Below are 13598 nucleotides of genomic sequence, written 5' to 3'. Positions count from 1 at the left end.
TAGTCAAATTTGGTTATGTCAAAGGTGAAACTTCCATATAAAGAGGAAGTTTGAATGTAAACTTAACCCTTACCCTGAATTACCCTTAATTAACCCTAACCACTGACGACAGCACTCAAACTGTCTGTAGGCTACACAAATGGATGAGTTATAGAATACACACTGTATGGACAGAACCAGCTGATATGTTGAAAATGTATTAACAAATTGTCAGTTTATTACCAACACTAATCTCAGTTTTGCTGTATTGCCTTACGATGGCAAAGAAAAAGCCAAAGAGTCTTGTGGACAAACGTGTAGCATCATCTTCACAATGTACTGTAAGTCTGTGCTGTGTTTTGAGGTGGGGTGGTGCTCTTTTTTAAGAAGTCAGTGTATGCACTGAAGCCCTGGCCTCTGAGATCAACCACTGAACCACTTCCAAATGCATCACTGCTGCTGAACGTGTTCATAAATGCAGAGAGGTCACTCACAGACTCGTGGTCCGTCAGGTCAGCCAAAACGAAGCAGCGGTACTGCTGCTGTCCAGGGAGCGGTTTGTTGTAGAAGCCGCTGTATTTCTTTTCATCACCCAGAGTGAAGATCTCAGGGAGCGTATCCAGCTTGGCGGCGATGTAGGGCTGCAGGAAGTCATTGCTCTGCCTTTTCCTTCTCTGCAGGCTGCTGTCAGCACCGGACTCCAGAAGCTACCAGAGGAACAAAATATTATGAGTTGACATGACACTGGAGCATAGTGACACAAGATGACATAACAAACCTCATCTCTGTAGATGACGGCTCTCTTTTCCTGACCCTCTGTGACAGTTATAAGATTCTTCCATTTTATTCACTTGTTTTACTCTTATTTATTTCTAATCCAAACCACCTTTAACTGTTGATCTGTTTTCACTTAATTAAGGTTTAAAGTCTGCATGTCTTACTGTAACAATGCTAACAATATAACCAGGCAAGAAACTAATGGCTCCACAAAGCAACAATGCCACCGGAGCATTCATTAATAATGCAAAATTCAAAAGCCAATGGGAGATGCCATGAGGGTTTTATCCATCCTTTCCTTTACACTCTGCAGTTTTTAATCTCCTGTCTTATTGATTAGAATGAACTAAATTGCTGAGACCTCTGTGTGACTGGTCAACAAAGTCAAAAGAACCAGTAAAGATGAGCAAAGTGTAAGAAGACAAACAAACAGGGTGCCGATATTAGTTAAACCACTTTATTATGAAATGTTATTGTTCAAAATGTTCGAAATGATGCTTCATCATGCTGCTGATGCACTACACTTTTGTTCAGCAGTTTGATCAAAGCTGCAATTTGCAAAAACATACTAGAAAATTGATTTCTCTAAGTCTAAATTGAAGCAATAAACCTTTTAATTTATTTTATTTTGTTTTTGAGCCACGTAAAAATGTTACTTCTATCTTATAAATTTGTGGTGCACTTGGTGAAAGGTGCATGTTGGAGGATGCCAAACGCCTTACAATTAGCAGGATTGAATTTATAAAGTCTGAAGGCCCTCTGTGACATTCAGGAAGCACCGAGGGTCGTGGCTTCATTACTGAAACTCAGCTGCTCTCTGTGTTCAGAGACAGACGTGTCTTTCAACCACCTGCTTTTGTCATTTTAGACCAACACGTCCCTGCAAAGCAACAATATTCAAGGTGACACTGACATACTGGGGACGGTTGTCTGCAGCAAAGTCACTTCAATCACATGGATACATCTTCTTCCTTTTTTGGGTGCTGACATTTCAAACATTCACTTTGTAAGAAAAAGGAAATTTAACAAACAGCCGGTTGACAGTATTTCACTTAAAAACGTCTCAGATGAAGGTACTGGATCCCGTGCCTTATGTCAGTTTCAGATGCTGCTTTCTGCTTCCTTCCTTTTATGGTCCAGTCCTTGGTCATCTCACCCGACTTATCCCCCCTGCTTGGGAGTCCATGTGAGGGCCTAGGACCCCCCATCGTCAAAGTACATGAGGGCTGTCTGGCAGATAATTTGAGCCCTTTACGCACATTTTCAATAAGTCTACGTTTCTCAAAATTTGCTTACATTCCCCACACTTCATAAGAAAAAGTGTCATTCAGAAAAACCCAAAACACTATGATATATGCCAAAGATATATCCTACTTTCTTGGATAACTAATAAACTCAAACACTGCTGGAAGGAATTTGGACCTTTAAAAGCTAAATTACTCCTAATGTTTAGGTCTCCCTTTCCATCTGGAAAGCACCAATTAGCTGTATGTTTGGCTCACAGGGACATGTTGCCATCATTTTTATGTTGCCATTAATACGTTTTACCTTACTATAAAAAATCACCCCGTTATGTCCTAAATAAGCAGGGCTTACCGTATAATGCCGGGGCTCATCCAGGATATATAAAAAAGGGAAATCTCTGAACTTTATAATCACGCCATAGACCAGGGGTGGGCAATTCCAGGCCTCGAGGGCCGGTGTCCTGCAGGTTTTAGATCTCACCCTGGGTCAACACACCTGAATCACATGATTACCAGGCCTCTGGAGAACTTCAGGACATGTTGAGGAGCTAATTTAGCCATTCAAATCAGCTGTGTTGGATCAAGGACACATCTAAAACCTGCAGGGACACCGGCCCCCGAGGCCTGGAGTTGCCCACCCCTGCCATAGACCAATCCAACTCAGGGCAATAAATAAATAAACAGTAATATGAAGTTCTGTAGAATGAATAGAAACCTAAACCTGACCAGTCACCAACAACTCAAAAACAAAAAATACAAATATATGGATAAATCACACAAGATATAATAAATAAGCATTTAACATTGTGCACGACCAGATTGAAACATGCACTTGGCCTCCCTTTATTAGTAGGACAGAAGTAATGATGTGCTGCTAACCATCTCTATTAGAAAATGACTCCACTAAAGTGAAGTGCTTTTCTCCAGCCAAACCCAGATAGTGATCTGCATTTTAGCAACAACACAATCTGCAGTAGAGGAAGCTGCGATAGTGACCAGTAAACACAAACCTCAGACACTGAGCAACTCCATTACACGTTGCTGTAGCTCCAAAATGACTGGAGTATAAAAAGTGGAGGCCAGAGTTACTAACAAAGACTAAAAAATACAATGCAGGTCACATTTAGACTTGTATGCAAATGATAACTATAAGTTAGTATAATTACACAGTCTTTATGCATCAGCATCCTATAAAAACAAAGACATAGACTTTAAGACTTTAAACTGTGTATGCTGCTATTCTACAACACATACATGCCTTTTTACAGAGCTCATATTGGCCAGATTCAAATGTAATTGCACACTAATGCTTCTGTGATAACTGTGTGTTGTTTTATGCACACATGTATTGGATATGTTCAAGAGTTTCAGTTGAGGTCCAGTTGTCCAAAATGCTTCTTTGTCAAAGATCAGGAGAAAAGGTTAAAAAAAGCCAGACTATGAAGAGCTGTGGGCGCATTGGTTAGGGCTTTACCGTGTATGGATGAAATGGTTCTGGATGGATTGCTGCTTCTGAGCTGGGAAACAGTTATTGCCCCATGTGAAGGGGCAAGAGAGCTGGGCCAGAAGTTTTTGAATTATTCGAATGTATTCCAAGCTCTCGGTTATGGTCATGAGCTCTACATGCAGCCAAAATGAGATGTGTGTCCCAATTCATAGGCTGCATCCTTCGGAGGACCTGGCCTCCGCGGTCTACGTGTGCCGGGTCCTTCATAGACTGAGAAGGCCCGAAGTGCGAGGCTGTGAAATGGGTTGGTCTAGCCTTCAGATTTGGAATTGGCTTGGCCGCGCAATGAATTCTGGGATATGTTGGGTCACGAAGGACACACCCCACCCATCCTTCAAATTCGGGGAAATGAAGGACGCATTTGTCGGACGCATTTGGAGCAGCCTTCGTCGCCTAGCTTTGACGTAATTGGCCTTGAAATGTGGCCTCCAAAGGATGCGCCCTATGAACTGGGACATAGCTGTGGTGTCTAGTTTCTACACCTGCTTCACCTTTACACTGAAAGTCCTGCTAGTTTGGTTCAAGAATCTTATTAGGAACACCTTTGCGCTACTTTCTTTTGGATGTTTTTTGACATGCAGAGTCAAAAGTTACATTTAGAACCATTTTGCAACAACACTTAATTTAAGGTAAAGACACTGCTATACTAGCTATTATAGTAAACACCATAAAATCCATTATAGCTGCCGGTGTGACGTCGCCCATTGGTTTGCAAAGTCCTCTTTTGAAGCTTGAAGCATTTTGGCTGTCTCGTACTTTATTGAAGCCATGACTGATAAACTAAGGGATACTTTAGCTACTTGTCTGTCACTACCCAAGTCATACATTGTTTCAGTGATTTCTATACAGTCTGTACAGCAATGAGGATGAACCCCCCTCTGACCCTTGGAAATAATTCAGGTTTAAAGCTCTTCCACACTGGCTTAATTTTTTAAGACCTAGAAAGTCCATCTTTTACATTTTTATTTAGTTTTTGCTTCAACTCAACAGCTGAAGCAAACAAGGGTCTAGACTATGAGATACCAGACTCCAGATCTTTGCCTTCATTGTTAGACCATTATCCACTTGCATGCATTTCATAATTTGTCAGGGGAGGGAATTAATGACAAACCCATAACAGTTACTGCACAGCTCAACCTGATCAGTCTGCCTGCAGACATAGTAAAAGCCCATCTCCTTTAGATCTTGCTCAATGAAGGCTCGCGGGAATACAACGCAGTGCAGCGCCTCATGTATGTAAATGACACCTTAAGCAGCAGTTCTGTTGTAGGTTAGAGAGGACTTGGAAGAGATACAATAAAATCAAAGCTAAAGGATTTTACTGACACTGGGTAATTATATACAGTTGCAGGTGAAGCAAAAAAAGCCCCATTTCTTTCTTAGTTGTTATTTTACGTTTCAGGAGCAGAGCTGACTCAGCAGTTAATGTGTCAGCAAGTTTTAAAGCAAGAACAAAGCAAAATCTCAGAATGATGCACAGCAGTTAGTTTACTCTTTGAAAAACTTCATTTATTTTTGAGTTGTGGATTCAACAAAATTAACTACTGAACTCCCGTGCCACCATTTAGCTCAGCATTAACCCAATATCGTTTACAAGAGGGGCCAACATAAGAGTGATGCCACACCGCCCCGTCTGCATTATGGGAGATGCACTGAATCAAAAATAGAAACAAAGCTTCAGACATGAGGTAAGATTTCCCTTTGCCATCATCAGTGGCGACTCTATGTACAAATATTCCTCAATCCACATATTGATGCATGATGATTTTTCTTTAATCGCCTCTATTTAGCCTCGCAACATTTCCACTTGTAAACAACATTTCCGTTTGATAGCTTCTGACCACATCTACACTTTGTTTTTTAGTATCTCTGACTGCATGACGGTGAGAACAGTCAAGTCATTCGAATATTGTTTGTCCCTCACAACCTTTTTGAATTGTTGCGTGTAATGAATTGTGTAATGATGCTAGAAGGGCTTCAGTCTGATTGGTTGTGAAAATTCATCATGAAGACATGTAAATGAAAACAAAGCTAAAACACGAAGCATGCAGTGACGTCAGGCGGTGCTCTAAAAAGCCGAAGAACGCTGCATTCTTTCGTAATCGACACACGAGGGTGGTTGGAGAAGCGGATTCATAATCACAGCATTTCTGGATCAGAGGTGTCAGTGATGTTTCAAAACTGCCAAGGTGCCACTAAATTATAAAAACTGATTCCCATTTATACTGCTGGAAACATTTTCCTGTAATGAAGGTGCACGAACTCTGTTTTGTCACTCACACTGCAATAACTTACATTTTCATTCAGTGTTTCTCGCCCTTTTCCAGATAAACATAGGCAGAAAAACATTTAGCAGCTTTAATCACCTGTTTTCAATGTTATCAGTCCCATGCATATTGCCAGTAGGTTTCCTCCTCCACCTTATACCAACCCTCTGTCACCTTACTGCTGCTTCTACCCTTCACACTGGGACTAATAAGGAAATTTAACTGCAATAAAAAAACGAACAATAAACTGCAGTTCCCTCAATGGCCACTTGAGGCTGCTTCTGGTTTTTAATTCCCCAGTTTAAACCAGGCTGAGTGATTCTGTTTTTAGTGTTCCTGGATCACATTCACATGTGGGCTTGTCTTTGCATGGTTTACCCTGCATTTGTGGATGGCACTGTAAGCTGTGCTCACACACAGTGATGTCCATGACACATGTTTGATGTCGTTCTGGCCGAGGGCACAAAGACCACTGGCATCCAATACTGAGTTTTGGCCTTGATGACAAGATATTTAATGTCTTTGCAATTTTATGTTGAGGAACATTTTTTTTAAATTGTTAAACAATTTGTAGATGATTTGTAGAGAAGCTCCGCCTCTCTAAGATGCTCTTTTACCTAATCATGTGACTGACCTACTGGCAGCTAACCTCCAGTTATAGTTTCTTTTTTTATACCATCACTGCGGTAACCTTTTGTTTGCCCCGTCTGACTTTTTTGGAGACGCTTTGCTGTCATCAAATTTAAAAGCAACATTTTTCTTAAAATTGTACATCTTTCATGTTTTAATATTTGATATTTTCTACGTTCCAATATGGACAAATTACTGCAGCTTATGTCCCAACTTATTTGAAAGACTTTTTCTAGGATTTGACTCCTTTTTTACTTTTACCCAGTGTTCACAAAATTTATGGCAACAATTACAACTGATAAAAGAGCCGTTTTTAAGATTGTCAGCAACAATGAAATCAAACTGAACTAGACATCCGCTCACCTCTTGTATGTCCATGTCTTCAGGGTTTTCCCATCTCCTCAGAGAAACTGGAGTGACAGGGACAACCACTATGTAGTACCACCTGCACAAAACGTATAATGCACCCATATATGATTGTGCACCAAACACACACACAGAGCTTCAATGTTAAGAGAAGATAAGTTTATAAGGAAATTCACCTGTTACCACAACACAAGAGTCAGAAGCACAAAGTGAATTAAAGACGTATTAAAAGACTAAAAAATGCAGTTTATATGTATGCATGTGTCTAATGTTGTTTCAGCACATCTTGTAGATCTTCTCCATAAACTTTCTGAACCTTCTCTTAAACAGATGCATTCACTGAGCCTAATGAGAAGGTCTGGTTTGGACATTAGCATCTTTTTTCTCCACTGACTCCACTCCTCTTAATTACTGCTTACTTGTGGGCTATTTCTTCGGAGAAACAAACACTTGAAACACAATTAATTATTTCTATGTGCTTGTCTTCTTGACCAAGCTGTGTAATAATATGAAATAAACTTCTTGTGAAATGCACCATTTGCATTGGGATTCTTATTGCTGATTACCTCAAATTGCTTTCTGGTATCATGAGAGGGCTACGAGTTGCAGTGGGGCGACTGTTAATATAGTCGTGTGGTTTTCTGCTGTAATCACGGAGCTGTTGGGCCAGAGGTTTGATTGTCTTGTTTGCACTTAAAACTACTCTGACCTTAAAGAAAACGCTTCTGCTTCTGATAATTGGCTCGCTGTGAAGTGGGTAAAACATGACAAGAAGTTAATAAAGAGAGGCTGTAATGGCTGGTGAAACACGCCAGAATTTTCTGGCTTTTTAAGATGTTTGAACTGCTAATACGCTGAGTGTATGTTGGGGAAAATAGCCTGGCACAAACTCTATAGATGCAGTGGACAAGGCATTGCTGAGATTCACACGTACCCATACGGTCTATAGAACCTGGCTCAGATCAGCTGACAGGACTGGCTAATACCCTGACACTCAACGCTCTTGGCGTCTAAAAACCAACACGACGGTATCTAACACACAAATACTGAGATGAGGAAATGAGAAAATCCAGTGATGTTGCAGCTCTGAAATATGGCCAAACTGGTGGCAAGTGGCATCTTGGCAGCTGCACGCTTGACTTTTCTCAGTTCATGGGCAGTTATTTTGCGCCTTGGTTTTTCCACACGCTTCTTGCGACCCTGTTGACTATTTTGAATGAAACGCTTGATTGTTCGATGATCACGCTTCAGAAGCTTTGCAATTTTGAGACTGCTGCATCCCTCTGCAAGATATCTCACTATTTTTAACTTTTCTGAGCCTGTCAAGTCCTTCTTTTGACCCATTTTGCCAAAGGAAAGGACGTTGCCTAATAATTATGCACACCTGATATAGGGTGTTGATGTCATTAGACCACACCCCTTCTCATTACAGAGATGAACATCACCTAATATGCTTAATTGGTAGTAGGCTTTCCAGCCTATACAGCTTGGAGTAAGACAACATGCATGAAGAGGATGATGAGGACAAAATACTCATTTGCCTAATAATTCTGCACTCCCTGTAATACTGAGATGAGGAAATGGAGGAGCAGTCACGGAAACTGTCAGTGTTAAAACAGACAAACTGTCAGCACTGACCTGACAGCCGCTGCGTCCGGGACCTTCGGCAGGCTGATAGTCACTTTACCACCTTCCTCCACATCTATATGGTGTTGAGCTGGTTTCACCGTCAGAAGGTCCGGAGCCGTTCGGATGGAGACCTGCTGCTGGAGGCCGCCAGCACTATTCCCTCGGCTCATTAGCACAAACGAATAATCAGTGTCTGGCTGCAGCTGTGTGATCAGCTTCCTTTTCAAGTTGCCTTGAACCTCCACACTCTGCTGGTTGTACAGAATCTACAGCAGGATGGAGTTATAGAGGTTAATTTACACCTTGCACTACTGTAATAATTATCACTGTGATGTCTGTCACCAATATCCAGCTCTCTGTTTTACCCAAAACAACCAGTTTTCTGCCTGCACGAAAGAGAGCGCTGAGCTTACCTTGACAGGCACTTGAGATTTGTATGTTTCTGGCACTTCCCAGGTCAGCAGGACCGAGGTCTTTGTCACAGCCTTCACACCAAAGTTCTTGGTAAACACTGAGGGAAGATCTGGATGATTATTAGGTGGTTAATTTGATTGTGAATATGACTGAGATGATTCAGTGCTGATGAGGAGGTGCAAGAAAAGCAAGACAGTTAAGGGGAACACTACCAGATAGATCTCGGCACAGTTTTTATGATTTTATGATCTATAAAAGCACAAACAGGTGTTTGGCAATAACAAACGACCAAAAACTGCTGTTTCCCTAATGTCCACTTAAGCCTGCCACTACATTTTTTATACAACTCACTTGTTTCATTTGTATTAAGGCTTAAACTGTACATTATCAGTGGCATGAAAACGTTTACATATGTGCAGCTGACAGATGTCTGCTCGACTAATGCCAGCTTGCAGTTTTGATAACTTTAATTGGAATTTTAATGCAATTATCTGAAAAACAATATTGCTTGCTGTGCATGTAATTGTACTAACAGTCAAGAAAGCTTGTGCTCCAATTAGTGACTTATGCTAATCAGCAGGTAACTACATGATGCACCAACAGACTCCAGGCTTATGCCTCATATCCAAATATTATCGAATAACTATCATAGCAGTGAGCAAAGATGACATGACACACATGGACTATGTAGGAAACTGTAAACAAACATAAATGATATAAATATAAATGAGGTTTTTCATATTTAAAATTCCTCGCGTGCGTTAGTGACACTTGTCAATATCATAACCAGCTTCATGAGGTTTTCATCTCAAAAGGTTTCCAATGAAAAGATCATTGTAATAAATAACACACAGGACTTAAGTGTATCTTTAGCTGTTTTCAGATGGTATGCTATAATGAGGTCTAACTCAGTGAACTAAGTGGATTTAATAGTGTGAGACTCACACACACTCACAGGAACTAGCTGCTTGCTTCCTGCACCAAATATGGCCAGAAAGTCCTTGTTTAACATCTCTAGAGTAGAATCCTACAGGGCTGCAGTTTGCAAATGCCAGCTAGAGGCAATGGTTATTAAATAAATAAAAACTCTCCAAGTTGTCAGTGGAGTAAAGTCACTTGTGACTCTACTTACTGTCTAAACTTGTTTTAATTTTCACTTTGAATCTTACAAAGTTACTCTAGTAAAACCCAGGAATAAAAAAGGGTAGAAACTGAACATAATTTGTTTCCCTGATAAAGTTCTGCTACATTTCTTTGACTTATGTAGAGGACAGAACTAAATAATACTGGGACTAGCCTCACCCTCCTTTCAGTTTCATCTTGTTCTCAAGTTATTGCATTCACACGATTTTCAGAAACTTGCTCTGACCTTGAGGTCGAGATCACTGAGATTTTTAGTAGCTGCACCTAAGCCTGTGGTTCTCACCTGGCATGGAGGTGGACATGGTCCTGCTCTGGATGCTGGGGCTGATAGGTCCTCCACCCTTGCTGGTGAAAGCTTGGACTCTTATGTCATAGGTTGTGTCAGGCTGCAAACCGTAGACGGTCATCTGTGTATCTGTGGTAACGTTGGTGCTGTTGTTCGGGCTGTTAATGTCTCGGTACATCACCACATACTTCACAATCTTCCCATTTCTTTCAGCCAGAGGAGGCGGGTCCCAGGCCAGTTTGGTGGAAGTTGCAGTAAGGCCGACCACGCTCAGGTTTTGTGGGTAGCTGCTGGGAATGTCCTCAGGGGTGCTGATCTCTTTTACATACTCCTCCCCGTTCCCTGCTCTGTTTTTGGCACACAGTTTGAAGATGTACACGGCACCCTTGTGGAGGCCGGTGACTGTGAAATGATCATCTGTCTTCTTGAAGTGTTTAATGGTGAAAGCTTCCTCCTCTGCTCTCTTGTACTGCAGCTGGTATCCCATGTGCTCCCCAACCATTTCTTTAGGGGGCTGCCACTGGATTAGAGCGGTGTTCCCGATGGTGGTGCTGATCATCATAGTGGGCTTTCCAGGAACTGCGATGCAGGAAACATTTGTAAATATTCAGCACTAAAAGACACATTTAGATATGATCTAGCTTATTTTCTTAGCTGGTTGGAAGGTATAGGACCTGTTTTTGAGATCATCATAAAGGCCACACTACTTTTTATTATCAGAAGAACAAAGACTGTTATTCAGACTAGCTTTTGAGTCTAAAAAGCTCTTTAAACCTGTGTTTTTGTGTGTGTGTGTGTGTGTGTGTGTGTGTGTGTGTGTGTGTGCTTTTGTGTGTGTGTGTGTGTGTGTGTGCTTGTGTTGTCGTCTAATGACCAGCAGGGGGCAACTCTTCTGGCTCCACAAGAAGTCAAAGTTGCAAAGACGTCTGTTTGCAAAATTAATTTTTCTGATGTGTAAATTATGGTGGAGTGAAACAGACAAAGTAAGGAATGCTTTTCAGAGGGGCTTTGTGTGCAGTGCTACTGGACTCATTGCTAATGACATCTGGTTTAAAAAAACAAGACCTGCTTCTCAGTATACTTGGGTTTACTTTTGTTCTTGTGAAATATCATCTGTCAATTCCAACTCAAAGAAGTCGAGTATGCTACAAATGCCTCTGTGTGTACTTGCCCCGCCCGTTCTATCGAGGATGTAATGAGTGTTGACTTGTGTTGACTTGGGGCAGCCAAGTATTCTAGAGTACATTTTGAGGAAAACTCAAAAGCAACAGTGTGAGCACCCAAAGTTGTGACTTAAGTTTAGAAATGTTACTGTTTCTGTGACAAAAAGCAAGATTTCAAGATCTTTTATATAAGAATGCAGCTGTTTGCCTATTTGCAAAACCGTTTAAGAAGCTCTTTCAGGATGATACCGAGCTAAACGTAAAATGGAGCCAACATTAGCTCATATTATCAGACAAACAGAAAAAATCAGACTACGCAGGACTAAAAAAAACTCCTGAAAGGTATTAAATGGAGACATATTAGAAAACAAGCAGGAATGTGATCAAGATATGGCCTCAGATTTGTTGTATTAGTTGTATGCAACACACACACCTGCTCCTGTGGTGGTGGCCACCTTGGCCTTGCTGCGAGCTCCGTCACCCTTGGTAGTATATGCAGCCACAGTCACAGAATAGGTTGTTTCTGGGAGCAGACCTGCTATTAAGGCCTCCTGCTCAGCACAGAGACACGGGGAAGAAAAGAGGAGGAGGAAGAGAAACGGAGACAAAGATGAAGAGAGGATCGAAAAAACAGACGAAAGGGCAACAAAATTCAAGTTGAGACAACAGCTTCAGTTCAATTGGCAGAAAATTTAGTGCACTGAGCAACTGAAGCACACAACACATGCATCAGCTTCACATTTCCACCACTCAAGGTATTCTGACATTTCCACACCACCCAAACACCAACCTGTTCACAACACTCCAGTATACCATCACTCCACATCAGCACCGAGTGCTACAAAAGGCTTTTGGAAACGAAGGTTCTTCAGAGATTGTTCCCCGTTTGATTATCTGTTTTTCTTTTATTTCTATTATTCTTTAACTGGTAACTGCACAGATGCAGTTTATGGACGTTGAATCCAGAATCCTGATCTTCTCTTTGAAGAAACGAGTCATGAGAAGATAATGAAAATATACCTGCTGTTTGTCCAGTTAGATAATTCAAACTAGAACATAAAACCATTTTGTTAGTAGGTCCACCTAACCAGTGAGTGACAGCAATAAAAGAACGAGGCAGTCAATGAGCACAACAACAGGGACAAGCGATGGTCTCCTGGCTGATTACTCAGTGACCACCAACCACCATCAACCTCTGGCTTTCTAGCGATCTGATACGACAACGTTATTTCTTGGTGTCCGATACTGCATCAAGGAGCCAAAGCCAAAAGACACCCTGCGTATAAAAGCAAAACACAGATGGCGTCTGACAAAAGTGCGCTACGTAACACGATGCTGATGCTGCACTGCTCAGCCTGTTCATCTCACACCATACTCAGACTTGAAGATGCTGACGCTCATCCCAGCTGCAAAGCCCCACATCACATACAGAAGGTCACCTTCTGTCAAAGCCAACAAAACCATATCATTTACAAAAAGCAAGGGTGCGACTGTGTGGTTCAAATCACAGACAACGAAAACATCCCCTGAAAATGTGGAGGACTTAGTGCCAAGGACCTGAACACAGCTCTCACTTTGTTTTACGAGGATCTGATGCCTTCCAGTAATCTACCCACAGAACATCAGCCTTCTCCAAGTATACAAAACAGTCGCTGTCAGCAACATTAAACTCAAATGTGTTTTATGATAAAGACCTCTCAAAGAAACGTGTCTCAGGAGAATCTCTGCCATGCACATTAGGCTACATGTTCGAACGTGCTCGTCCAGCCGCGTTAATATAGCCACATGTACGGCCTGTCAACTGCCGCGAGTCCATTAAGAGGCACGAAAAAGGTCCACTTTTCTCAGATAGCAGAGGACTGCTTTCTACTCCTGAGTGCTGAGTGGAGCAGAGCTGCAGAGATGAAGGAGCGTGTGATGAGAGAAAAATGGCAGCAGGAAAGTGGTGTAGCTGCGAGTGTGTGCGGGGGTTGATAGTTCCAGTAAAGAATGCCCAGTGGGTTCCATTTTGCCCATCATGACCGTGCCTCTGCCTACAGCCCAGGGGCTGCTGAGCCACGGAGATGTCACTGCAAATTAGCAAAGCGCTGCCAAAGGAAAAGGGGGGGTGTTCCAGAAACAACCACCACTCTAATTATTATTCTGTGGCAGGCAGTTTAATATCTACCACTGGATATTTAAAAGGGTTGTCTT

General features: G+C 41.7%; 1 protein-coding gene across 1 annotated transcript in view; it reads right to left on the bottom strand.

The window, feature by feature from the left end:
• ptprfa (protein tyrosine phosphatase receptor type Fa) overlaps positions 1–13598 on the bottom strand; it is a 243987-nt gene that overhangs the window by 64038 nt on the left and 166351 nt on the right. The window contains exons 15-20 of the mRNA XM_014333895.2: positions 11839–11956; positions 10240–10821; positions 8813–8922; positions 8409–8665; positions 6768–6849; positions 474–686 (exon numbers count right to left, since the gene is read on the bottom strand). Of these exons, the coding sequence (XP_014189381.2) occupies positions 474–686; positions 6768–6849; positions 8409–8665; positions 8813–8922; positions 10240–10821; positions 11839–11956 (1362 nt within the window). The remainder of the gene's footprint in view (positions 1–473; positions 687–6767; positions 6850–8408; positions 8666–8812; positions 8923–10239; positions 10822–11838; positions 11957–13598) is intronic.

Source organism: Haplochromis burtoni, unplaced genomic scaffold (assembly GCF_018398535.1).
Source record: "Haplochromis burtoni strain Fernald_Lab_line unplaced genomic scaffold, NCSU_Asbu1 Contig_5, whole genome shotgun sequence".
In the NCBI taxonomy this organism is placed as follows: domain Eukaryota; kingdom Metazoa; phylum Chordata; class Actinopteri; order Cichliformes; family Cichlidae; genus Haplochromis; species Haplochromis burtoni.
The sequence above is the reverse complement of the archived record's forward strand: the minus strand, read 5'-3'. Positions and strand labels throughout refer to the sequence as shown.